We start from the raw sequence: 27,216 nt of genomic DNA, 5'->3' as shown, positions 1-27,216 counted from the left end.
AGAGCAGAGAGACTGGAACGCGCCAAGGGGACTGTTCATCTCCCAGTGGGGAAGATGAGGCACAACTAGAAGGAAATCTTCTGAAGGAAGTACGAAAATGGTTCCTTCAGGTTCTCTCCTCAGCCACTGGAAGTTTGTCAACAAAATTAAAATAACAGCTGTAGCAGCCATTCTCCACGTTTTTGATCTCAGGACCCCTTTCTATTTGTCCAAATTACTGAGCTGCTGTTAACGTGGGTTATATTTACCAGTATTTCCTGTTTCGGAAAATAAAACTCAGAGAATTAGAAATATTTATTTTAAAATTCGTTTTGCAAATATTAAACTCGACTGCATGTTAATACAAACAACATATTTCTATGGAAAATAGCGATATTTACCACCCTCCCTCCCCCTAAAAAGTAGAGGAGTGCTGTTTGTTTTTACATTTTTGCAAATCTCTTTAATGTCTGGCTTAATAGAAGACAGGTTCTCGTATCTACTTCTGTATTTGACCTGCTGCCAAATGTTTTGGTCGAAGCACAGGAAGAAAACGCAGCCTCACACAAATATGTGGTTGGGAAACACACGAGTATCTGAATAGCCTTCAGACATGATTGTGGATATTCTTCTTTGATATGACACCAAAACTCAACAAGAACTGATTTCTTTTTTTTTTTTTTTTTAATTTTTTTTTTTCAACGTTTATTTATTTTTGGGATAGAGAGAGACAGAGCATGAACGGGGGAGGGGCAGAGAGAGAGGGAGACACAGAATCGGAAACAGGCTCCAGGCTCCGAGCCATCAGCCCAGAGCCTGACGCGGGGCTCGAACTCACGGACCGCGAGATCGTGACCTGGCTGAAGTCGGACGCTTAACCGACTGCGCCACCCAGGCGCCCCAACAAGAACTGATTTCTTAAAGGCTGGTGACTATGTGGAATCTGAAACCATATTAATTACTTTTCATGTTCTTACCCACTAAATCTTGTTCTAATCCTGTATTTTGACCAAATCTTTTACCCCGGGATAATTTTTTTAAGTAGGCTCCATGCCCAATATGGGGCTTGAACTCATGACCCTGAGAGATCAAGAGTCATGTGTTCTACCAAGTGAGCCAGCCGGGCACCCCCAGAAATAATTTTTAACATGATGCATTGGTTCTTTGAGAAAATACTGGTTTCACTGAGTTACACGGGTCTTCCAAATTGGCACATTTCTTGACACAATATAAAAAAAAAAATCACATTCACTCACAGGGGCAGATACAAGCAAAATTGTAATTTTCATTTGAAATCTTGAATTTTACCCTTGGCAACAAATGCCATCAGTGGCTTTCCTCGAAGTGACAGGATCACTTAGCTCATTTTCAAGAAAATGTCTGCCAAATATCCAAGACCAAATAACCATCATTTGCCTGTCAGTCATTCTTTCAAGTGAATGTGGTGTTTCATGGGAAAAAAAAGCAGCTAGCTCAGCACACAACTCAGTTGCACAAATGCCTTTGCTGGAGACCAGCAGTGTAGCCAGTGAAGAGCTTTTGTGTGCTTCCCATGTTGTTACATGTAAGGCTTGAGATTTCATAAAATTTTTTAAAAAATTTTTTTTCAACGTTTATTTATTTTTTGGGGGGACAGAGAGAGACAGAGCATGAACGGGGGAGGGGCAGAGAGAGAGGGAGACACAGAATCGGAAACAGGCTCCAGGCTCTGAGCCATCAGCCCAGAGCCTGACGCGGGGCTCGAACTCACGACCGCGAGATCGTGACCTGGCTGAAGTCGGACGCTTAACCGACTGCGCCACCCAGGTGCCCCGAGATTTCATAAAATTTAATAAGGACACTTTGAAGGGACACTAGTGTTTTCTTGCACTGTGAGTCAGCGATGGTGATAAACACAGTGACAGCTAGTGTGGATGGGTGCTACTGCCTTATTCGAGCTCAGGTTCCAGTAGTGTCACCCACTGCTGGCTTTGGCATCATTGGTGCAAATGTCAACACAATGAAAAAGGCGGATCACATCTAATTATTGCTCTGAGATAGTCTTGACCTTGCAGACTCGTGGCCATGAAATGGTCTTGGGAGGCCTTCCTTAGCCGCTGGAGTTAACAACACATGCTCTGAGAACACTGAACTATCACAACAGTGTTAAGGATCTCAGTTGTCAGATTTGAAAGACTCAGGGTTGAATCCCACCTCTACCACTCACTAGCTGTGAGACTTTGGAAGTTACTATGCTGAGTTCCCCTTGTTCATCAGTAAAATGGGTATAATAATACCCCATGGGGCCCTTGAGAGAACTAAGTGAGATAATGCATGCAAACACTCAGTATGCACCTGCTATTGTTATCTATCAAGATTCTAATGGAACTAACGGTTCCTCAGTGTGGCTTATCTGGGGGACATTCTAGAATACACATTTCTTAAAATTTTGACCACCTCATCAACCAGTATGAAAAGAACCTGGCTTAAGATCACTAGTTGGGTTCTGGGCTGACAGCTCAGCGCCTGGAGGCTTCTTCGAATTCTGTGTCTCCCCCTCTCTCTGCCCCTCCCCTGCTCATATTCTGTCTCTCTCTCTCTCACTGTCTCTCTCTCTCTCTCTCAAAAATTAATACAACATTAAAAAAAATTAAAGACGTGTCACTAGAGACCATGAATCTGATTCCTTGGTAGGATCTCCGTCAGCTGTATCACTGGCTTTGCTCCTAGAAAGCAAAGATGCGAAGATTTGTGAGGGTGAGGGGACAACAGAATAGTGGTAACCATGGCCTGGAGAGTTCCTTGCTGTGGACGGAACTACGAACATGGGCAGACATTGCCCAGTGCCAGACACTGTTCTATGTGTTGTACAGATACTCGCTCATCAAATACCCATAGCAACCTCTGGGTGGTACAATAAGAACCTCCCTTTTACAGATGAGGAAAGAGACACAGAAAGGTTAAGTAACATTGGTATACTGTCGTGCACTGTTATACACTGTTGACCTTGGGATGTGAGCCCAAGCAACCTGACTGTAGAGGTGAGCTCTTAACTACTACACTATACTAGGAAAGCAGAAAAAAAGGAGGGGCGTAGGTAATGGCTTTTCCAGAAGGTTCTTTCCTCCACCACAGGACTTATATTTAAAAAGCACAATTTTGCTCTGAAATAACCTGTTAAGAAACCCTTTGAGTCACTCAGAAACTCTAAGAAAAATGAAAACTGTACCAAAAAGCACAGTGCAATGCAGATAAATATATGGCATGATTTTGAACAACTGGTTAAGTGTTAGAAAAAAAAAGATTCCATTTGGACCTTTTTTTTTTTGAATGGCTATGAGACTGTGACATTGAAACCACAAAAAGGAAAATGAAATCCTAGAAAACAACTTAGATTTGCACTGAACATTGTCCACCTAATCATAATAATTTCATTGGCTTTCAAACTTCAGAATCGACCTGTAGCCCCAGCATGGGAGGCACTGGCATAGATACAGAACAAAATGCAAACAGAATGAATTCTTGACAATGTAAAAGTAAAAATACAACTAACAGACATGGGTGAGTGGAAGGGACAATGTGGACACCGTCATTCCAGAAAGGGGAAGCTGAGACATTCTATCCAAGGTGGATGGGGAAAGAAATAAAGATTTATGTTATCTTTAGAAATTGGAAAGGTAATCAATACAGAGGGTGGAGTGATTTAGCTAATCCTCCTCTATTATGGCAGGAAGTCGATAGATTGTAAATCAAGAAATAGAGGATAAACATGTTATTTAGACATACAGATGTAACCACTGGGAGAACCAAATCAGAAATGGTTAAAGAGGAAACAAAAATCTTGCTCTGAGGAAGAGAACTTGGGGTAGGGGGAGTAAGCACCCCTGAGGCAGATGCTTGTCATTAAAAGCCCTTCTGGATGATTTAATTTTTTAAGTAGGCTCCATGCCTAGCGAGCAGCCCAACGCGGGGCCCAAACTCATGACCCTGAGATCAAAACCTGAGCTGAAATCAAGAGTCGGATGCTTAACTGACTGAGCCACCCAGGCGCCTCTACATGATCTAATTTTAAACATAATGCGCATGATTAAATGCCTTCATAAATTATAAGATAATTTTTAAAAGCTTTTTGAGTAAATTGTGAAGAATTTGAACCGGAGGAGAAAAACACACCCTTTCCCATCTCTTTCACACAGTACAGCACAAAGACAGGGAAATGATATTTATTACAAATTCACCAAACTGGAAGTAATAGTCCTTTCGGGCAAGGGGATGAGATTCCAGTGATGGGGATCCAGCACAGAGGAAAGCTTGCCTGGCCTGTTTTGTTTTAAAAGTGTATATTGAGAATGCGTTTTGTGTTACTTGTATGTTACCAGTGTTTTAAGAAAATACAGTAAGAAAAATATGCCACTCAAAAAACATAACAAAAATCAAATATCCAGGTTTTTTTTTTTTAAAAGACAGTTTAAAATTTTAACCAATGTGTGTAGTCACTCAATTTGTCTCCATGGATTTTTCTAGAAGTAGGCTATTGTCCTGCTTTCTTTCCCCTCTGCTTAAGGATAAGAAACCAGGAACTCTGAGTTCGTTTCTACTCCAGCCCCCAGCACTTAGGAGAAGTCAGTTCTCCTCTGTGTGACCTACACAGCCTTTCAGTGAGTGCATTTGGCAAATGTGTTTTGAGCCCTTACTGTAGGTCAGGCTCCTTGGAGACATACAAGCCCGAAGAGAACGTTCTGTGGCAAGCCCCTTCTCCCCGTGACTAATACAGGACCCTTGCTCCATGTTCGGAGAGTCATCTGGTCGGAGAGACATCCTGGTCTGTTCACCTGGATACACTCTCTCAGCATCTTTCCTACGCATTTCTGGACTTACCAAAGATTCTGAGAACTTGTCTACTTTGCTCTCTGCTGAGTCCTCAGCACCTAGAACACAGTAAGTGCTCGGTAAGGAGACTTGGAGAGCAGGGGATCCAGGATGGGTCTTCCCCGGCTGCAAACCACTCACTCCCCACCTCCCATTGGATCTCCAGGCTGAGAAGAGGGACCAGCCCGGGAGAAGGCGTTAGCCTGGGCTGGAGAAGGGCGAGGATCTGAGTTAGGAGGGGCTGCCCACTGGGAGGGGTGAGTCTAAGAATTTTGCAAGATTCGCTCAACGTTAGAAACTTCCATGTCACTATCATCCACCCCATTTCCCCACAATAAGAGATACAATACTGAAAACAGTAAGGGGCCAAGAGCTTGCTTTCAGGGGAAGAGGTAAGATGAGGGTGAAGAGGTGCTATTCCACTGTGACCAGTTTTCTAGAAGCACCAGGGCAAGGTGAGGCAAAAACTTAGAAGACTAGGGTCGAAGTTCGTGCCTGCGGGAAGCCAGGGAGGTCACAGGACAAAGCACTCCTTTTATCAAGCAGCAAAGAACTCCATTGAGGAGGAAACCCAGACCGCAGCAAACTGAAGAACATGTCAGTTGTGGGCTTAAAACCTCCAAAGCCTTCCAGTTCACCCAGAGTCAAAGTCAAAGTTCTTACAACATCTTTCAAGGCCTTATACAATCTGGTATCTAGCTCCCTCGACTGATGTACTTGCTCCTCTGAGCTCATCCTCTTCAGGCACAGTGGCTCCCTTGCTCCTTGAGCACCCCAGTCACATCCCACCACTGGGCCTTTGCACTTGCTGTTTTTTTTCCCCCTGTCTGGAATGACCTTTCTCCCAGTAGCTGCCTGGCTTGGCTCCTCATCTCCTTTATACCTGGGGTTAGATGTCACCTTCTCAGGGAAGCCCACCTTGATCACACTACACTTTCACCCTCCTTCCTGCTCCAGTGCATCTTCCAGCTTTTGGACAGTTTGGAGAAAGTCCATAGCGCTGGGCTGGGACTCTCCGTTACCTAGGCTAAAGGGATGGCCTCGCAGCTCAGCCCCAGGGACTGTGACTGGAAAATCATCTTTGGAGGTGGCCCAGCATGAATTGTCCTTGGTTCAGACCTTATGATCTCTTGGAACCTAACCCCTGCCATCCCCCCAGCACACGGGAGCTGAGCCATCACTCAGCACAGAGCGAAAAAGCAGAGAAGAGCAATTATTATGCCGTGCAGCAGACCTTTGACTCAGATTAACATCATTGCCTGTTGATTTGATCTTTTTTATTTTTCTCTAAACACTTAGAGCATTTTGATCACAAGCCGGATTCATCTCTGGTGAAAAGTACTATTTTGAAAAACCAGGACTTACATGGTAGTATATATTTTAAGGCATTTTCAGCTGATAAACCGCTAATTGGTCCTGCAGTCCTGTAATTTGCAAAGGGTCAAAACGATTTGTTGTAAATACACATCTGTATTGACTGCGGCATGCCAAAACCAGTTTCCACAGGTGAAGCAGAATTTTGCAACGGCTGAGATGTGGAAGACACTTCAACAGTTACCCGTGATTTTTGGAACTATTTTAACAGGTGGGTGTTATTGTATTGCAAGACAGCTTTGCCTCATGCTGAATGGCATATGCCACGGAATACAGAGTGGTGGAGATACCATTTCTTAAACATGCAGGTAACTGAATATACGTAGAATCTGAAGCACAAGGGATGGAAACAGGGTCTGATGGATTTGTGCACACTATGTCCCCACAACATGTATTTACTTTTTTCTCTCCCCGAGTGTGCACCCAGAGTATTGCAAGAATTTGAAATGAGACTATTGAACTACTCTGGATAATCTTTGAGGGAAAAGATGGGAAATAAGGGACAGACAAATAATGTTGAGATATTCAACATAGTGACGTCAGTCTTCCTCAAAAGACACGCTTGCTGAATTGCTAACAGTCATGGCAGAGATTATAGGATATATTATTTTAAAAGTGGTTGGTGAACGCTTAAGAGCAGAACAGTGACTGGTAGGGATTAGCATGGGTTCACCAGGAGAAGCTCAAGGTAATTGAATTACCCACCCTGAAGCGACAAATTCAATGAATATTTATTGAGTATCTAGTATGTTCCAGTTCTAGGTGGTTCAGCAAAATGTGGTGGGTAGAGCTATTTGATAATATTTCTTAAAACGCACAGGCTGAAAGGTAGATACATGGTGTCAGGTTTTGCCCGCCCCAGTCTCATCCCAGGTGCCCACTTCTGTCCTCTCCAAGCCCAAGGTCATCAAGACCCAGGCCTGGTGGTGTATTGGTCTGCTGCATGTCTAGTGGGTGTTTGTGCTCCTCGAAGATGATTTCAGGGGTGCCTGGGTGGCTCAGTCGGTTAAGTGTCTGCCTGCAGCTCAGGTCACGGTCTTGCCTTTGGTGATTCTGAGCCCTACATCAGGCTCTCTGCTATCAGCAAGGAGCCTGCTTAGGATCCTGTCTCCCTCTCTCTGCTCCTTCCCCACTCCCTCTCTGTCTTTCTCAAAAATAAATAAACATTAAAAAAAATATATATATATATATATGGTTTCCGCCTTTCTGAGTGCTGCGTGAGAATCAGGCTGCAGATCCCGAAGTAACAGCAATCTACACCAGAACTTGATTCCTGCCTGACACAGAGGCGAAAGCTCCAAGAAGTCAAACAAATGATGGGCCCCAGTGTACTCCTCAGGAAGTGGGACAGCCATGAACCTAGTGGCTTCCCCAAGTTTGCAGACACTCAAGTGCAACGTAGAAGATGCAACGATCTCCAGTGGTTTGCTTACTTGCATCTAATCAGGTTCTTTAAGAAACTCTGTTCTTCTCACTTCCAAACCACTGGTGTTGCCATTAAAAAAACACACACACACACACACACACACACACATCACAGGGCACCTGGGTGGCTCAGTCGGTTGAACGTCTGACTCCTGATTTTGGCTCAGGTCATGATCTCACGGTTGCAACATGAAGCCCCACATCGGGCTCTGTGCAGAGCATGGGGCCTGCTTGGGATTCTCTCTCTCCCTCTCCCTCTGACCCTCCCCTGCTCCTGCACACACACATACACACACACTATCTCTCTCTCTCTCTCAAAATAAACATTAAAAACAATTTTTTTTTAATTTACATTTGATTTAAAGAGGTGGTGTTTCTCAGAAGCCCAGTGCTACAGTATCTGAATCTTGTTAGCTTTACCATTTCTTTTCCTTGACCTTGCTGGATTTAGAGTAAACATTGGGGAAGGTTGGGATAATTCTTTTTCACAGTTGTTTCTGTTGTTGAATGGCTCAGAGCCAGTGACTAACATCAAATACTCCTTGGCACAGGAGTGAGCTGGTTGGAAGAGACCGTCCGTCAGGCCCCAGGCCCTTCAATGAAGGCAGTGCAGTGTGGTGGTTCAGGTGAAGCTTCTGGAGATCACATTGGCAGGTGACCCAAAGCAAGTGAGTTACTTCTATGAGCCTCAGTCTCCTTGTGGGTGGAGCAGGTCTGCTAACAGTACACAGGACTATTATGAATTGCATCTATTTACCCTAAATGCTTATCCAAGTGCATGGAGTACAGTCATGAAAGGCAGCACAGGGTAGGGTTGGAATACCAGCTCTGCCTCTTACTAACCATGGACTCTCTGGGTCTCCATTCTCTCCTTTGCAAAATGGGGATAAAAACAGTATCTACCTCCTGAAGAAGTAACAAGGATCAAATCATATTTGTCAAACACTCACTTAGAACAGTGGCTGGTATATAGTATGTGTCTGGGTTTTTTTTAAGTTTATTTATTTATTTTTGAGAGAGAGAGAGAGAGAGAGAGAGAGAGAGAGAATATGAATAGGGTAGGGACAGAGAGAGAGGAAGAGAGAGAGAATCCCAAGCAGGCTTTGCACTGTCAGCGCAGAGCCCAACGTGGGGCTTGAACTCACAAACCGTGAGATCATGACCACAGAACCACTGAGGCGCCTCTACGGTATGTGTCTGTTAAGTAAGTAAATAAATGCTCAGGATTTAGCCCAGATGTGAACATTCAGTCGGCCCCAGTAATCGTAGCTTGGTACACGCAAGGCGTTCGTTAAGTGTCAGTTATTTCTTATTTCCTTGGCCCTTCCGGGTTCTCATGGCCCAGCATCTCCTTTTCCAGCTTCCTTGGAAGCAGTCCCCAGGATCTATAATTGACACCTGCCCTGTTTCTGATTCCAGGAGGGAAGGCAGGCCTATCCTGGAGGTGTGGCCTCTTATGCAAGCCTCTTGGGCTGGAGAGCTGCTAGTCTAGACTTTACTGTTCATCTACATCATTTTGGAGCAAGCCTCAAGAGACCCTTAAAATGCTAGTCAAATCCTGACAACTTCTTCAATCTCTGCTTTTCTTTCCAATTTTCACCAGCCCCTCTGCTCCTTGCCCCCTAGGAGCCCCTGCGTCAGTGCTCCCTAGGGTTTTGTCATTTTCCCTGTTTATATTCATTGGCTTTTCTCTGGCCCTTCTTGTGTGCTTTCATGTCTTCAGTTTCCACCTATGTTTAGGTGATCCTAAGGTCATGCCTGGTTTCACCTCTGACCTAAGCTCTACAATACTGATCCTTAACATTTTGGAGGATGCAACTCTCTCCCTAAAAGCACCTATTTACATGACATTTTTCTTCAAGTTTCATGAACTACTGAACCTCATGTATGGAGCAAATGGAGGGGAACTGCTGTCTAGACTTCCAATACCAGCTGCCTGTTTTTTGTGGACATCGGTTTCTTTACCCTCACTTACTCAGTAGCCATCTATGACTGACTCCACCTTCACCCTAGTCTCTAGGGTCCTGTTCTTTCCACTGCCATCAGAACACTGGCTCCTAAAGTTTCCCCCTTTTGCCAGCGCTGACAGATGCTGTTCCCTGCATACCTGGGCAGGGGTTGCATTTTCCTGGAGACCTTTAAGAGGGAAGGATCTCACTGACTTTCTTCCACCCTCTCCAAGTCTCAGGAAGAAGTGAAGTACTACCTGGGCAAAGAACTAAGTGCCAGTTCTCCCAGAAAGAGAAGAGGATGCACAGAATACCTGGTGAGATGAAGAGTCTATGATGAAGGCAAATAGTACAACCACCTCTCCCGACCCAATATTCTTTTATGAAAAAGACTATTTTTTTACATTTATTGATTTTTGAGAGACAGAGTGAGACAGAGCACGAGCAGGGGAGGGGCAGAGAGAGAGAGAGAGAAGGAGACACAGAATCTGAAGCAGCTTCCACACTCTGAGCAAGCAGTCAGCACACAGCTTGATGTGGAGCTCGAACCCACGAACCGTGAGATCATGACCCGAGCCGAAGTCGGACGCCCAGCCGACTGAGCCACCCAGGCTCCCCCGCCCCCAATATTCTTGAGAAAACAAAGGCTACTTCCAGAAATAAAATGTTGTTATGGATTCCTACATGCCTCTCCAGTGAGATATAACAGGAGTTGGCAAACTTTACTTCTTCTGTAAAGGGCCAGACAGTAAATATTTTAGGCTTTGCAGGCCAAGCAGCAAAATTGAGGATACTATGTAGGTACATATGCAACAAGAGAGAAAACAAATTTCCATAAAATTTTTATTGGCAACGTTCAGAAGTACAGATGCTTAAATTTGAATTTCTCATCATTTTTATGTGTCATGAAATATTATTGGATATTATTTAATTTTTTCAACTACTTAAAAATGTACAACACATTCTTAGTTTGTGGGTTGTACAAAAATAGTAAAAGGGCTGAATTTGGCCCATGGGCTATAGTTTGCCAACCCCTGAGATATAGTTACGTATCATGGTAGATATATACTACTGTGTTTTCGGCTTCCGGAATTTTAGAGACAAAGCATGAGGATATATACCCTGTCTATTGAAGAGTGTCAAATGAGTGGAGTGTAAGTGTGTAACTTTTATTTTAGCTTTCAACTGTGTTATATCTAATCTCTTATTTCCTTAATGATATTTTGGGCAGATGTCAAAACTTTCCAGTCACTTGTGCCTGTTAAAACTTCCAGATTGCAATGCTCTATCCATGTTTGTCCCTCTTAAAAAAATTTTTTTTAACATTTATTCATTTTTGAGACAGAGAGAGACAGTGTGCCAGTGGGGGAGGGGCAGAGAGAGAGGGAGACACAGAATCCGAAGCAGGCTCCAGGCTTGGAGCTGTCAGTAGACAGCCTGATACGGGGCTCGAACCCACAAACCATGAGATCATGACCTGAGCTGAAGTCCGACGCTTAACCCGCTGAGCCACCCAGGCGTCCCTCGTCCCTCTTTTAGCTTCTAGCACCTTCAGTATGCTGTGGCCGGGAGCAGAAAGAAAAGAAGGCCAAAATGTTACTTCACTCAACTTGGTGAAGGTGTAAACCTTTACTATTTGTTGTTACTGCTTCGCCAGCTAACACTGACGGTCAGGGTTCTCTGCGTGGCGGGGACCTACGTGTTGTCTGTCTTGTGGAGACACATGCATTGGTTACTGGAGGCCTTCCCACTGCAACTTCCCTCTCTGATGTGGGGTGTCTGAGTCTGATCCAGTCTCTTCCCTCCCACTTGGCTTCCGACACTGGAAACTCATGGCTCCACGCTGCTGGACACGCTCCTGTGACCACTTTCGAAAGGACTTCTTCCCTTTGGACGGACTCAGCTCTGGGCCAAGGTGCAGGGTTTGGGGAATGCAGCGGGAGATGACTCTCAGTCCTTGCTTCACCCTCAGGCCCAGCAGCCCTGTGCAGGGCAACATCTTTGTGAACATCATGTAGCTCTAACCAGGGTCTGCTTGCCTAATGGATGGCTCTCTTGGGTGGGATACTGACCAAATGGCTCACGCTCAGCTATTCACCAGTTCCACACAACCCACTGAACCTCCCCATTCCAAAAAGGCTGCCCCAGTGTCATTCCCTCTCTCAGCCTGGTGTCTCCCCCAACTTCCCTGCCCAAATAGGCACACAAGCAACGTCCAAACCAGGAATGTGATGCCAGTCTCTCTTTTTTCCAGGCACCCTCAATCTTTATAAAAGATTCTTCTTGGAGCCACAGGTGACTCACTGAAGAACCACAAGTATTTAGGAGAAAGGGAGGTGGTATAAGAAAGCTAGCTTATCGTTTGTCTTTGCACATGGGTATTATCTTTACAGGATGAATTAAGGACTACTGGTCAACATATTATTTAGAGGTATGAAGGAATAAAGGAACCATAAGAAGCATAAAAATACAAATAGTTGAAAATGCTTGCTACTGTGTTTCTTCATTTTACAGGTATGGAAACTCATGATCAGAGGTTAAGCATCTTCCCAGGTGTTGCAGGCAATAAACGGCAGGATCCAGGTAAGAACCCAAGTCTACCTGATCTCAAGCCCCTTGCTGTTATCCCATGTTCTCTGTGGTCAGAGAACAGTGCATAAATGATTAAAGGCCCATTTGCTCCTACAGTGAAAAAGTGGGCTTTGGCAGGGTCGTGTGGATGGAGGAAAAAGAAAAACAACATTGGAGTTTTGTGGGCTTCTCTTTAGCCTCAGAAACACTGGTGTCACTGGGGGGGGGCACTTCCACATGTCAGAGTATAATTTTTAAATGGTTAGAAACATAATTTTCCTAAAATATACAATGAGCTCATGTCAAGTTTTATTCAACTCCTCAATGAGAGAACTGGCAGAATGACAAAGCTAGTTCAAAGGGGGATGTTATATATATTTTTCAGGGAAAAAATTCTGAAGCAAGATTGTCAAGTTAGGAAACTGATTCATGTTCTAGAGAAAGGGCAATAAATCTACAACATTTGGGGTTATGTCTTCTAATGAACAGAAATCATTTGCACCTCTAATGAGCAAATTAATTTGCATCTTTCCACATTTCTACAAGTAAACATCTAACTATACCACTGACCCTGAATCTGTAATGAAACTTAAGTCAAACAAAATTACATTCCCCTAGAGGATCCGATGACCCCCTTCAGTAAGATTGTTAGAAACTGCTCTAAGAGAACATTCAAAGGATACAGTCATCTTTTTGTGGGCTTTTTTTCCTTGTTTTATTTTTTCTTGATGGATACCAGTAAGCCCACTAGTCACCATGCTAATAACCTACACTGGTTACCCAACCTTGGAACTCGGATCACTTGCCTTTTTTTCTAATCCAGAAAGTAAAATGTCAAGTGATGAAGCAAACAGAATTACTTTCAAATCATCTACTTCCTTGAATGAGTAGGATGGTAGGGGGGCTGGTTTGAGGTAGAAGGAAGAGGAGTCAGTCCTTTTCACCAATGACAGAACTTAGGAATAAGATTCAGAATATTTAATCACCGGTAAGACACAAGACCAGTCAGAATAGATGCTTCTGTAGGGCTGGGGCAGGATCATGATGGACCCTGCTGGGCTGGGTCTTAACCCTTTACTGGACAAATCTCATAGATGTCTGGGAGGTTCCAGGATAGGCTAGGGTAGCTACAGTGGTGGTGGAAGGGGGAGGGTTGATGGGGGACTTGGGCCAGATGCTGTTTACCAAGAAGTAGGAAAGTATTTCAACATTTTAACAAGCAATATGGCCATACAGACATGTTCTAGTTGAATGTTATCATGCTCACACCTCAACCTCTGCCACCTCCCCAATCCTGACTGGCCCTACAAACACAGGCATAGTTACTCACCCCCATCCTGCCTTAAAGCTCCAGTCCACCTCTCTCCTCTATTTGCCTCTTGGGCTTTAGGGACAAAGAAGAAGCATGCAGGGAAAGGAACAGGAAGGAGGTCAAGAGTAAGGAAGAGAGTCAGAGCATTCTGTACCCACGTCTCAGGGAAGGTGCTGCATCAGATCTAGGAGAGGAGGAGCAGAAGTGACTGGTTGGTACTGTTCCTAAACTCTAGAGATAGACCAGGGCTCCCAACAGCCAAGGATCCCTGTCCTTATATTCTATTGGAGGGAGCTAGGAAATATGAAAAGTATGAGTTACCATATGCGAGAGCACCCAGCACAGAGCTTGGCACATGGGAAATACTCAACAAACGTTACACCCTTCTCTCATCCCTGTCCTCAATCACATCTTTGCAGCTTCCCCGAAGGCTTCTGAACACATAAATAAAGCTGCAACCCCATCTGGCTGAAAAAGTCAACCATCTGGAGATTTGGAAATATAGGGGAACTTCTAATGACTGGCTAATTTTTTTTTCAGTTTTTCAGCCAGATGTTTGATGTCATTCAGGCCCATCTGTAGCAGAAATAGCATTTTGTTGAAACTCTTTTCTGTCATTTTAAGTTCCTTGTCCTAAAAGCTAAGTGGGCTTTATTTTCTTTGTAAGCATTTTTTTTCAATGAATTGAAAAAGTGATCACTGACTAATGGAGAACAATTCAGGAATAAAATACGAAAATATCAGAAATTTAGATTAAAAAGGACTTTTAGATAATTTCCAGGGCTCAAAACTGGCAGCCTAGGGATCAAATTCAACAATAAGGTAAGTTTGGCTTGGCAGGCACTGCATTAAAAATTGTTTTAATTTAGTTTCCCACATTTTATTTACTTAAAAATTTTTTTCAGTGTTTGTTTATTTTTAAGAGAGAGAGAGTGAGGGAGACAGAGACAGAGACAGAGTATGAGTGGGGAGGGGCAGAGAGAGAGGGAGACACAGAATCTGAAGCAGGCCCTATCTAGGCTTGGAACTGTCAGCACAGAGCCCAATGTGGCGGGGCTTGAACTCGTGAACCACAAGGTCATGACCTGAGCTGAAGTTGGATACTTAACCAACTGAGCCACCCAGGAGCCCCTAGTTGCCCACATTTTAAAAATCAAGAGATCTTACAACTGGCTTTTTAATATTTGGAATATTGGGATGAATTTGGTACACATCGGCCCAGAGTAAAAATCAACTCAAGTCCCATAGTAATTGTCCCTTAGATGGGGGATTCTTCTCTCTGGTTTGCCTCAGTCCCCACCATTCTCTGTTGCCCCACCCTGAGACCACATTTCAGTTACTATAGATCTTCTCAAATGCAATTACTTCCCCCTCACCCACCATAGAATTAAGAGGACAGCAAAATCCTTGTTCTAAATGTTATATTACCTGCTTCATCTGCATGGACATTTGGATTTGTTACTCCCTAATCTTACCTGGGGCTTTCATTTCAGAATTGGATAAACTGAGGCTCAAGGGAGGAAAATAACATGTACAATTCACAGAACTGTTAGCGACAGAAATGTGATGAGTCCTCGGGGTTCCTTGCTACCAGGCCAGTGGTCTTTCCATTATGTAAATATATCACTTTGTGTCTCAGACTTCAAGAGGTCTTAATGAGAGAATCATGCATTGAACGTGTTCTCATTCAAATGCACATGCTGCCATTGAAAACACGCAGCAAGTTGGGGCCCTACTTTGTGAATGCCTTGCGTGCTTTCCAGATAATGAGTCAGGCATTCGTTCTGCTTTCTGAGTGTGGGTGTCTCTACATAGGTCGATTGTTTTTTTTTGTTTTTTTTTTCATTCAAAACGTGTCCTTTGCTGTCTCTGAGTGTGTGCCTGTCTGATGTCTCCTGTACTCCTGCAGATGCTGCACAGGCATGCTGAGTGTTCCGGGACCTGACACTTCTGAATGGAAAAACCCATGTGTCTGGGCATTCTCACGAGCTAATGTTTGTAGCAGTAGCAACCTATCCACTGGAGCATGAATTAATGTTCTCTAGCAAATGCTCTGAGAAGAAACATGGCTAAGGTGAAGCAGGGCCTGCTGGGTTTAGGTATATAACCTCAGGCAAGTCATATAATTTGTCTAGGCCTCAGTTTCTTCACCTATAAAGTGAGAATAATATAGGTGCCTGGGTTGGCTCAGTCGGTTAGGCATCCGCCTCTTGGTTTCGGTTCAGGTCATGATCTCATGGTTGTGAGATCGAGCCCCACATCGGGCTCTGTGCTATCAGCGCGGAGCCCACTTGGGATTTTCTCTCTCCCTCTCTCTCTGTCCCTCCCCGGTCTCTCTCCCTCTCAAAATAAACTTTAAAAAATGAGGACAATAACAATGCCTACATCAATGAGCTCCTTTAAAGAGGAAAAAGTTAATTTTTCAAAATTGTGAGAACAGTGCTAGCATATAGTAAGTACTAAATATAAATGACATTCTGGTGAGTTATAGAAATGAAAACTGGAAACATCCCTTCTCTCACTTGAGTGATGTGATCCTTCTTAACTCATGTAATCATTGCCAGGCCCGTTGTAAATAGTCAATACTTGTTGCTTTTAACATCATAATGACTTAGAGGAGTTTCAGAAAATTTAGATTCCAGTGATCCACTACAGACCTATGGAAGCAGAGAATCTACTTGTGAGGCCTCATAATCTTTTTTTTTTTTTTTAAGCTGTCCATGTAATTCTGATGATTTAGCCAAGTTTGGAAACATTGATGTAGTTTCATTATCCTTGAATATCTTTGGTGGTGGAGAACTCATAACCTCTTAAAGCTCCCCATTCCACACTGCATAGTTATTTATATTGAGGTAACACCTATTTTCCTCTAGCTCTTACTTCTACCCTCTGGAGGCCACAGAGAACATTTCAAATCTCCTTTCCATATGACAACTCTTCAGATATTTGCAGACAGCTGTCATGTCCCTCCCAAGCATTCTCTTTTGGACAAAATAGTCACATTCTCTCATGGTTCTTAAAAAAGTGTGGATGAACTGACTCTTCTAATTTGATATTAGGGAAAACTGAGCTACAAGACCTCCAGTTATCCTTTGACACTAAAAGACCAGAAAAATGAGGATGTCGAGACTCTGGGAGACAAGGGATCCTGAATGAGAGATGGGTATGCAGCTTTTTTCCACAGGATGAATGCTGCCTACTGCATGTGTCTTCTCATGCAGGAGATCAGAGGTTCCTGAAAATTCCTTGAACATTTGCTATATTCATACACAAAGAAAAATCTTGGCTTCAGATTTTCAGCCAGGTCCATCTAGGTGGTAGTTCTACAGGTGTACACATAGCTAATAATTCACTGTGATTCATTCAAGTTCATGCATCTTACTGTATTTAATACTTCAAAAATGTAAAAAAAAATGTATAGCTGGGTCAAGTTGCATGAAGACTGCAACAAATTTTCTCCAAAGAATTCACCTAAAAACATATCTTAGATTCATCTAGTTCCATCTTGATTCAAATTCTCACTTCTCCCACTAAGCCCACAGAATGCCTGGGTGGGATTCCAATTCCTTGTGCAAACTGTGGGTGTAGGACATGATGTTGGAGAAAAGAGAAACCATCAGTTGAGAAATTCTGAGCAAGGATTCAGGGATTTTAGGCCCTAACAGGAGAAGCCAAAATTGGTGTTTAATTCTGCATTCCAAGGTTAGTTCCCAGAGGCAGAAGAATCAGAAATAACTGAAGCATGGTCTACATATGTACCTTGTTTGACTCAGATTTTTTATGCCATCCCTAGAACCATGTATACATCAAAACATCTACCAAATCACAACTTTTCAAAGATAACTCAATTCTTTGTTGTCAATATAGGAAAGGGAACTATGGAACTTCCCTAAGGTAAATGACTTCACCATATCTGATCACCAATGATCATAAACTTTAGATTTTTGTCAATGTTTGGGAAATAATTATTCTAAAATTTCCATCAGTACCCTGGATAAAATAAGAGCTTTGGATAGTGCTAATTCATGACCACCTATTCCAAACTAATCATTTCCCAGATTAATAATTGAGGGTTGGAGTAGGTAAATGTCTTAGCCAAGGTCACATGCATAGTTTGCAGCATTACCCAGGTCTTCTGGCTTCAAGTACAATGATCTTTGTTGCATTTAAAGTAGTCTTTTCCTACCTGGGATTCCCACCAGTTGCAAATTTGTGTTGGAAACAGAATCAATGGTAGTAGTGCTACAGTCAGGAGAGCAGTTGTTCAGAGTGTGAGGACATGGGAAGAAGGCCAGGGAATGATGCAATATTACACTAGCAAGTGATGTCATAGCATGATTTCCTAAGAGATTTACATAAATGCAAGTTCTCAAAAAGCCCTGACAAATGCCAGCCAGTGGGAATGCAGGCATGGAGAACCAATGGCAAACAAGGGAGGGGAACATACAGGAAACCCAGATTTCCTTGCTCATCACTGTGACAAGCTTCCCAGATTCCTCAGAAGCCTGAGAAAATTCCCTTTTGCCCCTCTAATCCAGTGCCTTCCCTCAGGCACATAAGCTCCACAGAGCTTTGATTTTCTTCTCTATTTTCCTATTTGCTACCACTGACATTCAGGCATTTCCCAGTGATGCTGAGAGTGACTCCTCATGTAGTGAAAGTGAGTTTAATCATCAGTCAGGCTACCCAAGAGCTTGACATTCTAAAAATTGGTCTGTCCTCTTTGTTATAATTTGGAGCAAAAATCTTCAATTTTTTAAATTAGAAGCTGTGATTTTTGGAGAATCAATCTTATACAAATGTAATGGGAATATATTTGTTGAGTTTGGAGATGACTTAAGAAAGAAAACAGATGGATACCAAATACTAACACTTCAGTTTTGTTTTGATCCCAAACAGTGAAACATCTATTAGTAAGGAAGTTTTGTTAAAATGTGTGTGTGCATGTGCGTGTGTAAGGGTTCACATATGTTAAGTCTCGTTGGCAATGCAAGTTCGTGAAAATATCTACTTAGACCAAACTCATAAGAAACTGATAAGACTACGTTAGAAATAAGGAAATAGCTCAGAGTGTGCCAGCCTAGGTCACAGTTTCTCCCTCTCTCTCTCTTTCTCTCTCTCTCCCTTTCCCTCCCTCCAATCCTCCCTCCCTTTCGCCCTCCCTTCCCCTCTCTCTTCCTTCCTCCTTCTCCCTCTCCCTCCTCCACTGAAAGGCAATTTAAGCAGAGCCAAAGACCCCATCTCAAGCCACAGATCAAAGCAGTTCACAATATGCTTAGGAATTTTAGATTTGAAGACTTTGCTCAACTGCAGAAGCTGCCTAGAGTGCCACAAAATCGCATCTCACAAAGCTTAAACCATAAACAATCAACAAGACCCAACCCCTTCATCCCACTCAGCATTCGTCTTGCTGGAAACAGTCTGGACATCTGCACATTCTCAGCAATAATTCAAACTATTCCTCTTTCCCCATCACTCCATCTCCCCCAACACCCGCTGGAATATCATAATATCAGAAACTGCATTATTTGGGGCCACTGAGAGGAATTTTGTAAATACCTTCTAGGCAGCAGGTCCTCCACAGCCCCGAATGGGTCATTACTTCTTCATTCTTCCTGCTGGTTTCATTATCACTTGTAGATTTAGTCCTGCACACACCTCTGGAATATAACCAGTAGTCCGTGCCCACTGCAATGGTCATTAAACTAAAAGCTGCGAAGGCTCCCACGGTGGTGATCAACATCTGGATACCTCTGTCACACATCCTCATAATTCTTCATGGTACTCTGGATGGCTGGGGGTTGGAGGGGTAGGTTCAATGCCAGAGGGGAAAATCACTCTGCAGCTGGGTAACCTAGGGCAGGCTCTTCCAAAAATTCGGGTCTCCTTTTGTCACCATCCACAGAGACTTTAGGAAACCTGGGATCTCCTGTCTGGAGCTCTCTCCGGTTCCCTGGGTCGCCTATGGCCCTTGGAAGGGTGCAGGCTCCAGGGGGTTGGTCCACATCACTGCTGCCTTCTGAGGATCCCTGGGTTCCTTTCATTCCTCAGGAGCTTGGTAAAGATGAGGGTCCGTGCAGGGCATGGCTCCGGAGCCTGGAGCTGCCAGCTTGGTTTGAGATGCGCCTGGCTCCTCACAGCCCCGGGAGACTCAAGGCAAAGAAATCCAGAGAGGTCTATGTGTGTGTGTGTGCGTGCGTGCGTGTGTGTGCGAGCGCGTGTGCTGGGGGTGAAGGCGGATGGCAAAAAATAGCACTGCTGGGAGGCGAGTCGCTGAGAAGAGTGTTCATTGCTTCCCCAGCCTCCCAGGAAAGCTCTCCGCCTGCTCCTGACACCCCCGCTCAAACTGGAGAAAAGACAGAGTCCTGGGGCGGGGGCCGGCCGGTTTCATCGGAGGGCAAAGGTCTGCGGTGCTGAAGGGACAGCTCCCGCCTGTTGCCCCGCCTCCGCCTCCCTAACGCCCAGGCTTTAGGTCCGTGGTGCTGAAGGGACAGCTCCCTGGCAGCCGCTGCTGTTGCACCCCCTGCCTTTCCAGCGTCGAGGCTAGATTGCTGGGGTGCCGGAGGGTCAGTCCTCCCTCCCGCCGCCTTTCCCCAGTCCCTTTCCAGGCCAGCCAGCCGGCTCGGCTCTGCCTGGTCAATCCCACGCTCCGCGCAAAGTTTCCGGAGCCCAGGGCAGTCAGCGCCCCGGCTCGTCGGCGCTGCAGCACACCCTGTTCCTCTGCTCCCGGAAGGGTTAAGAAAAGGGGAAGGGGAAAGAAGCCCGCAGCGCACTCTGGCGCGCTCTCAGCTCCCACCCAGCGCGGCGTTTTCCCCCCACCAATGAGCCAGGCAAGTTTGCCTTTTGCTGCGGGCGCCGCTGGAGCCCATTGGGGAAGACCGAGTCTTCTTAAAGGGACCGGCAACTCCCGGCGACAGATCTATGTCTTACTCGGGCGGGTAAAAAGTGTGGTCACAGGCACATCTGTGTATAGTCTGTCTCAATTTGGCTCCCCAGAAAACAAACCAATATGTCTACCCTCCTTTCTCTGGAGCTTTCGTTTACACCGGAGACAACGTGCTCAGATCAGACCCGGAACTGTTCATATACATATGATCATGTATTCCTAAAAGACAGAAGGAACTGAACGTATATAGACTCTGTTGTACGCATATCACAGATTTGGGGCGATGGGGTGTGAGATATTGGTCTTTGATCTCATATACTTTAACATCTTTACATCTGTGGTGGTGGGGGTTGCTGGATTCAAGGTGGGATAGTCAATAAAAATGTCAAATTCTTTCCAAAAGTCCCTGGAATGTTCATTTGTTTACATTTTTGTCTAAGTTAGACCATGAAGCAGGTGAAGTTAGGTCTGCTTTCCTTGTTAGTCCAAAGTGCAAATGCCATTGCACACTTGAAAGCTAGTGAGAGTCTCCCTTTAAAATAGTGTTGCAAATGATCAGCATTTGACCAGCTTTCTATTACTATGTATTCTGGCTTACACATGAACACAGAGTTGACTAATGACAGTCCACAGAAATGCCATTATTATTATTATTATTATTATTATTATTATTATTTTCCTATGGCATGACGGGAGCCTGGGTGTTTGGAATTGAGGCTGCTTGGGTTGTTTCTGCAGTTTCTGAGATGTGACCACTACCAACTGTCATGTTTGAGTATTATTAAACTGGACAGAAATATAATGGAAGGTAATCACAAACACATATAGTCTCCTGGTGCCAAGTCAGGCTCTCTGTCTGAGAGCATCTATACAGATGACTGAGTAGCAGTAATGTATTGAAGAGTTCTCAGATGTAATCACAACTTCTTGGTTACTTTGCTACATTGGGGGGGCAGTTTAAGGTCACGTGAAGACTTGATTCTTGGTGTTAGATAAACATACCTGTGCATACATGGATTTGAATATAAGGTCATGGTGTGATTGTGTTTAAATGTTAACCTGTGCTGTGTTCAATTTAGTTAGGAGTTCTGAATGCCTGGGAATTTGTGGCAGAAGAAAAGAATGCATGCAAATATATACATGTACCTGTAGACACTGTTGTGGGTCATGTGAATATGTTTGCTATAAATACATAGCTGTGTGGATGGGTGGGCATGCATGCTTGTGTATAGGCATAGCATATGTTTGTGCACCTATATGTATTTAATTCCATATGCATATGTCATGGTTCACAAATACTGTTGTATGGGCAGGAAGTAGAAATATGAAAAATCTGCCACATAACCAAAATGAAAAAGATAAACTTGGGCCCAGAACCATAGCTAGCTTTACTCCCAAAGAATGTAAGAGACAACAGAGGAAGGTCTCCAAGGCCTTCTATAAGTGACTTAATTTTTTTCTTAAAAAGAAAATTTGCTTCTTATTACAATGTTCTGCTTTGGCTTTTTTTTTTTCTTTTTCAAGGAAAAAGCTATCTGTAACTTGGAGATGAAGTTGCTTTTTCCTGGGAGATGTTATTAGATGAGTGAAATTTTCCTTCCTCCTCTCAGAAAATTAAATAATATAAAATAATTGAAAAATGACCATAATAGCCATTCCAGGATCTGTTTCTTTCTTCCTTTAGTCCAGTAAGGGTGAGAAAGGTCTTTTCCCAGAGCAGGGCCATGTAGATGGGAGGTCAGTGACTTTGGGCTTAAGGAGAGTATGCTCTAGTCACTCCATTCACCAGACCTGCAGTAAAATGAGAGCAGCTTCAGCTAAGGTGATTGTGCCCAGGAGGTCCAGCAGAAGGAATTGGGTATCCAAGTAAGATACTGTGGAATAGCGAGGGGAGAGTAAGGAGCTCAGGCAGATGAAAGTGATAACTGTAGATCAGGATACTGTAGACAGTAGGAAGGAAAGAAAGGGGCATGTGTTATAAGATGGAGCTTTATACTGAACCTTTGGCCTGATGAAGCAGGATCACTCTTTGCAACTTCTGCCCAGGGCCAAAGCTGATCACAGAATGTGGGAAGTCCTGAACCTGCATTTGAAGCAAGTAAGAACACCTGCCTGGAGTGGGAGTGTGGAGGTAGGGGGGCCATCAGTTAGTTCCCCGTGATGATTCCCCACTTACTAGGGGGTGACCTCATCCTTTCATTCAATTGAATGTGTAGGCGGTATATACACGGGAGCGTAGAATCGGCTTCTAAGCTTAGATTTAATTGCTTATTTCTACCACTAGAGGGCTCTTTCACCAGATCAATCTGGGACCCAAGAGATTCAAAGCACTAGCACATCTGAGGAGCCAAGATGGCAGAACAGCATGGAAGGTTTTTTTTTTGTGTGTCTCGCATCCATGAAATACAACCAGATCAACACCTAGAAAACCGATCTGAGGATTAACACAACAATCTGCACAACCTGAACCACAGAACTCAGCAGGTACACGGCGCAGAGAGGTGAACTGGGGTAGAGAGAAGCCGCAGAGGGCAGGGAGCTGGTGGAGAGAGGATGGAGCCGGTGAAGAGTATGGGAAAAGCACTCCCCAGTAGCAGCTGGAGAGAAAGTGGAAAAGTAGAAACAGCCGCAGGGACCAAACTAAAAAGGAGAAAGGAGAGGGTTTAAATTTCATTAAGACTATAAACAGGGGGAGCGCAGAGTCTGAAACGCCGCAGCTCTATACCTGGCGGTGCTCTGGTGAGAAGGGCGAATCCCCAGGAGCAGAGTGGGGTCCGGTGTTCTTCAGGCCACACAGGAGAGGCGGTTCCCCTGCTGGGAGGACATCTGGTAGAGGATGTGTGGGTCCCCCCCAAAGCAAGGCTCCAGTGGCCCCGGGGGGAAAAACCACTTTCGCTGGTGCTGGAACAAAGTCCCCGGGGGTGAAGCCTGGTGCCAGATGCGTGTTGTGATTTGCCATAGACCCTGAAACGCTGCTGCTACACTGTCGCGCAAACTTTTTCTGGGGCGGGTTGGCACCCGGTCGCAGTCTCCAGCCCGGGGCAGCAGTACAGTCTTGCGAACATTCCTGAGTGTGGCCGGCATCCGGCCATTGCTCGGTGAGACCCTCCACAGAGGGGCAGAACAGGTCGATACCGCAGTCCCTCAGAAGTGAGGGGTCGGGAAACACAGCCGCATCTGCCTGGGTCTTGGTCACGGACGGTCTAAAAGCGGGGAATGGATGGAAGCCGAAGACAAAGGATAGATGTGCGATTGCTGATCCGCGAGAACAGAATTCTGATACTAGAGACCTGGCGGCTGGCTGACGCCATTTTCACTGCCCCCGCGCATGCGCATACGCCCGACAAGCGCCACAATCATCCACCCCAGTAAGCTAAGCAGCGCCATCTAGTGGAGAATGGAGCCATTACACTAAGCCCCTTCCAAATGGGCCAACATCGCTCTTCAGGAACACAACTCTCTGCCTGCTTAGTTTACGGACAATAAAGCGCTTCACAGTTTGACTTCTAGGGGAAAACGAAGTAATTTCAATCATATTTCAGTCTGTTTGCTGGTCCATCTATTAAATTTTCTTTTTTTTCTTCTTTCTCTTTTTCGTTTCTTTTTCTTGAATACAGAAAGAGAAAAATTATTTGAATTTTTAATTTTTATTAAAATATTTTTCTTCAATTTTTTTCTACTATACTTTTTACTTTTGTGTAAATTTTTTCAAATTCTATTTTACTTCCACCATTTCATTTTATTCTACTTCAGTCTATTCATTTTTTCAAATTTTCAAACAATTTCCTTTTTTTTCTTTCTTTCTTTCCCCCATTTCTCTAATCTATCAAGCTCCTTTCAACACCCAGACCAAAAGGCACCTAAAATCTGACATCATTTATTTCATTAGTGTGTGTGTGTGTGTTGTTTTTAATTTTTTAATTTTAATTTTTCTAACCTCATTAATTCCTTTTATCCCTTCAAAATGACAAAACGAAGGAATTCACCACAAAAGAAAGAGCAGGAAGAAATGACAGCCAGGGACTTAACCAACACAGATACAAGCAAGATATCTGAACCAGAATTTAGAATCATGATAATAATAATACTAGCTGGAGTTGAAAATACATTAGAATCCCTTTCTGTGGAGATAAAAGAAGTGAGAGTTAGTCAGGATGAAATAAAAAATGCTAGAACTGAGCTGCAATCTCAAATGGATGCCACGGAGGCAAGGATGGATGAGGCAGAGCAGAGATCAGTGATATAGAGGAGAAACTTATGGAGAATAATGAAGCAGAAAAAAGAGGGAGATTAAGGGGAGAGAGCATGATTTAAGAATTCAAGAAATCAGTGACTCATTAAAAAGGAATAACATCAGAATCATAGGGGTCCCAGAAGATGAAGAGAAATAGGGGTAGAAGGGTTATGTGAACAAATCATAGTGGGAAACTTTCCCAACCTGGGGAAAGACACAGACATCAAAATCCAGGAAGCAGAGAGGACTCCCATTAGATTCAACAAGAGCCAACCATCAACAAGGCATATCATAGTCAAATTCACAAAATACTCCAGGTAAGGAAAGAATCATGAAAGCAGCAAGGAAAAAAAGTCCTTAGCCTACAAGGGAAGACAGATGAGGTTTGCAGAAGACCTATCAACAGAAACTTGGCAAGCCAGAAAGGAGTGGCAGGATATATTCAATGTGCTGAGTCAGAAAAATATGCAGTCAAGAATTCCTTGTCCAGCAAGGCTGTCATTCAAAATATAAGGAGAGACTAAAAGTTTCCCAACAAAAATTAAAGGACTTTTGACCCCTAAACCAGCCCTGCAAGAAATTTTAAGGGGGACTCTCTGAGGGGAGGAAAGATGGAAAATAAATAAATATAAATAAATAAATACCAAAAGCAACAAAGACTAGAAAGGACTGGAGAACGCCACCAGAAACTCCAACTCTACAAGCAATATAATGGCAATAAATTCATATCTTTCAGTACTCACTCTAAACGTCAATGGACTAGATGCTCCAATCAAAAGACACAGGGCAACAGAATGGATAAGAAAACAAGATCCATCTATATGCTGTTTACAACAGACCCACTTTAGACCTAAAGACACCTTCAGATTGAAAGGAAGGGGATGGACAACCATCTATCATGCTAAGGGTCAACAAAAGAAAGCCAGGCTAGTCATACTTATATCAGACAATTTAGTCTTTAAAATAAAGACTGTATCAAGAGATGAAGAATGGCATTATGTCATAATCAAGGGGCTTATCCACCAAGGAGACCTAACAATTGTAAACATTTATGCTCCAAATGTGAAAGCACCCAAATATGTAAATCAGTTAATCACAAACATAAAGAAACTCATTGATAATAATACCAGAATAGTGGGGGGCTTCAACACCCCACTTACAGCAATGGACAGATCATCTAATCAGAAAATCAACAAGGAAACAATGGCTTTGAATGACACACCGGACCAGATGGACTTAACAGATATACTCAGAACATTTCATCCATAAGCAGTGGAATATACATTCTTCTCCAGTGCACATGGAACGTTCTCCAGAATAGACCACATACTGGGACACAAATCAGCCCTCAACAAGTACAAAAAGACTGAGATCATACCGTGCATATTTTCAGACCACAAAGCTACGAACCTCGAAATCAACCACAAGAAAAAAATTTTGAAAGGTAACAAATACTTGGAAACTAAAGAACATCCTACTAAAGAATGAATGGGCTAACCAAGAAGTTAAAGAGGAAATTAAAAAGTACATGGAAACCAATGAAAATGATAACACTACAACCCAAAACCTCTGGGATGCAGCAAAGGTGGTCATAAGAGGAAAGTATATAGCAAATTCAGGCCTTCCTAACGAAGGAAGAAAGGTCTCATACCTTTCTTATACCTTAAAGAGCTGGAAAAAGAACAGCAAATAAAACCCAAAACCAGCAGAAGACAGGAAATAATAAAGATTAGAGCAGAAATTAATGCTATCAAAACCAAAAACAAACAAACAAACAAAGAAAAAAACAAAACAAAACAGTAGAACAGATCAATGAAACCAGAAGATGGTCCTTTGAAAGAATTAACAAAATTGATAAACCACTAGCCAGTTGGATCAAAAAGAAAAAGGAAAGGACCCAAATAAGTAAAATCAAGAATGAAAGAGGAGAGATCACAACCAACACAGCAGAAATAAAAACAATAATAAGAGAATATTATGAGCAATTACGCGCCAATAAAATGGGCAATCTGGAAGAAATGGACAAATTCCTAGAAACACATATACTACCAAAACTGAAACAGGAAGAAATAGAAAATTTGAACAGACCCATAACCAGTAAATAAATCGAATTAGTAATCAAAAATCTCCCAAAAAACAAGAGTCCTGGGCCAGATGGCTTTCCAGGGGAATTCTACCAAACATTTAAGGAAGAGTTAACACCTATTCTCTTGAAGCTGTTCCAAAAAATAGAAATGGAAGGAAAACTTCCAAACTCTTTCTATGAATCCAGCATTACCTTGATTCCAAAACAAGACAGAAACCCCACTAAAAAAGGAGAACTATAGACCAATTTCCCTGATGAACATGGATGCAAAAAATCCTCAACAAGATATTAGCCAACCAGATCCAATATACATTAAAAAAATTATTCACTACAACCAAGTGGGATTTATACCTGGGATGCAGGGCTGGTTCAATATTCGCAAAACAATCAATGTGATTCATCACATCAATAAAAGAAAGGACAAGAACCACATGATCCTCTCAGAAGATGCAGAGAAAGCATTCGACAAAACACAACATCCTTTCTTGATAAAAACCCTCAAGAAAGCAGGGATAGAAGGATCATACCTCAAGATCATAAAAGCCATATACG

The 27,216-nt window shown here is 43.4% G+C and overlaps 1 protein-coding gene across 1 annotated transcript in view; it reads right to left on the bottom strand.

The window, feature by feature from the left end:
- CACNG3 (calcium voltage-gated channel auxiliary subunit gamma 3) overlaps positions 1-20,359 on the bottom strand; it is an 83,781-nt gene extending 63,422 nt beyond the window's left edge. The window contains exon 1 of the mRNA XM_030301199.1: positions 19,018-20,359. Coding sequence (XP_030157059.1) covers positions 19,018-19,228 — 211 coding nt within the window. The 5' untranslated portion in view covers positions 19,229-20,359. The remainder of the gene's footprint in view (positions 1-19,017) is intronic.
- Positions 20,360-27,216: the final 6,857 nt, after the last annotated feature.

Source organism: Lynx canadensis, chromosome E3, assembly GCF_007474595.2.
Source record: "Lynx canadensis isolate LIC74 chromosome E3, mLynCan4.pri.v2, whole genome shotgun sequence".
NCBI lineage: Eukaryota > Metazoa > Chordata > Mammalia > Carnivora > Felidae > Lynx > Lynx canadensis.
Note: the sequence above shows the minus strand (reverse complement) of the source record. Positions and strands in the feature narration are given on the sequence as shown.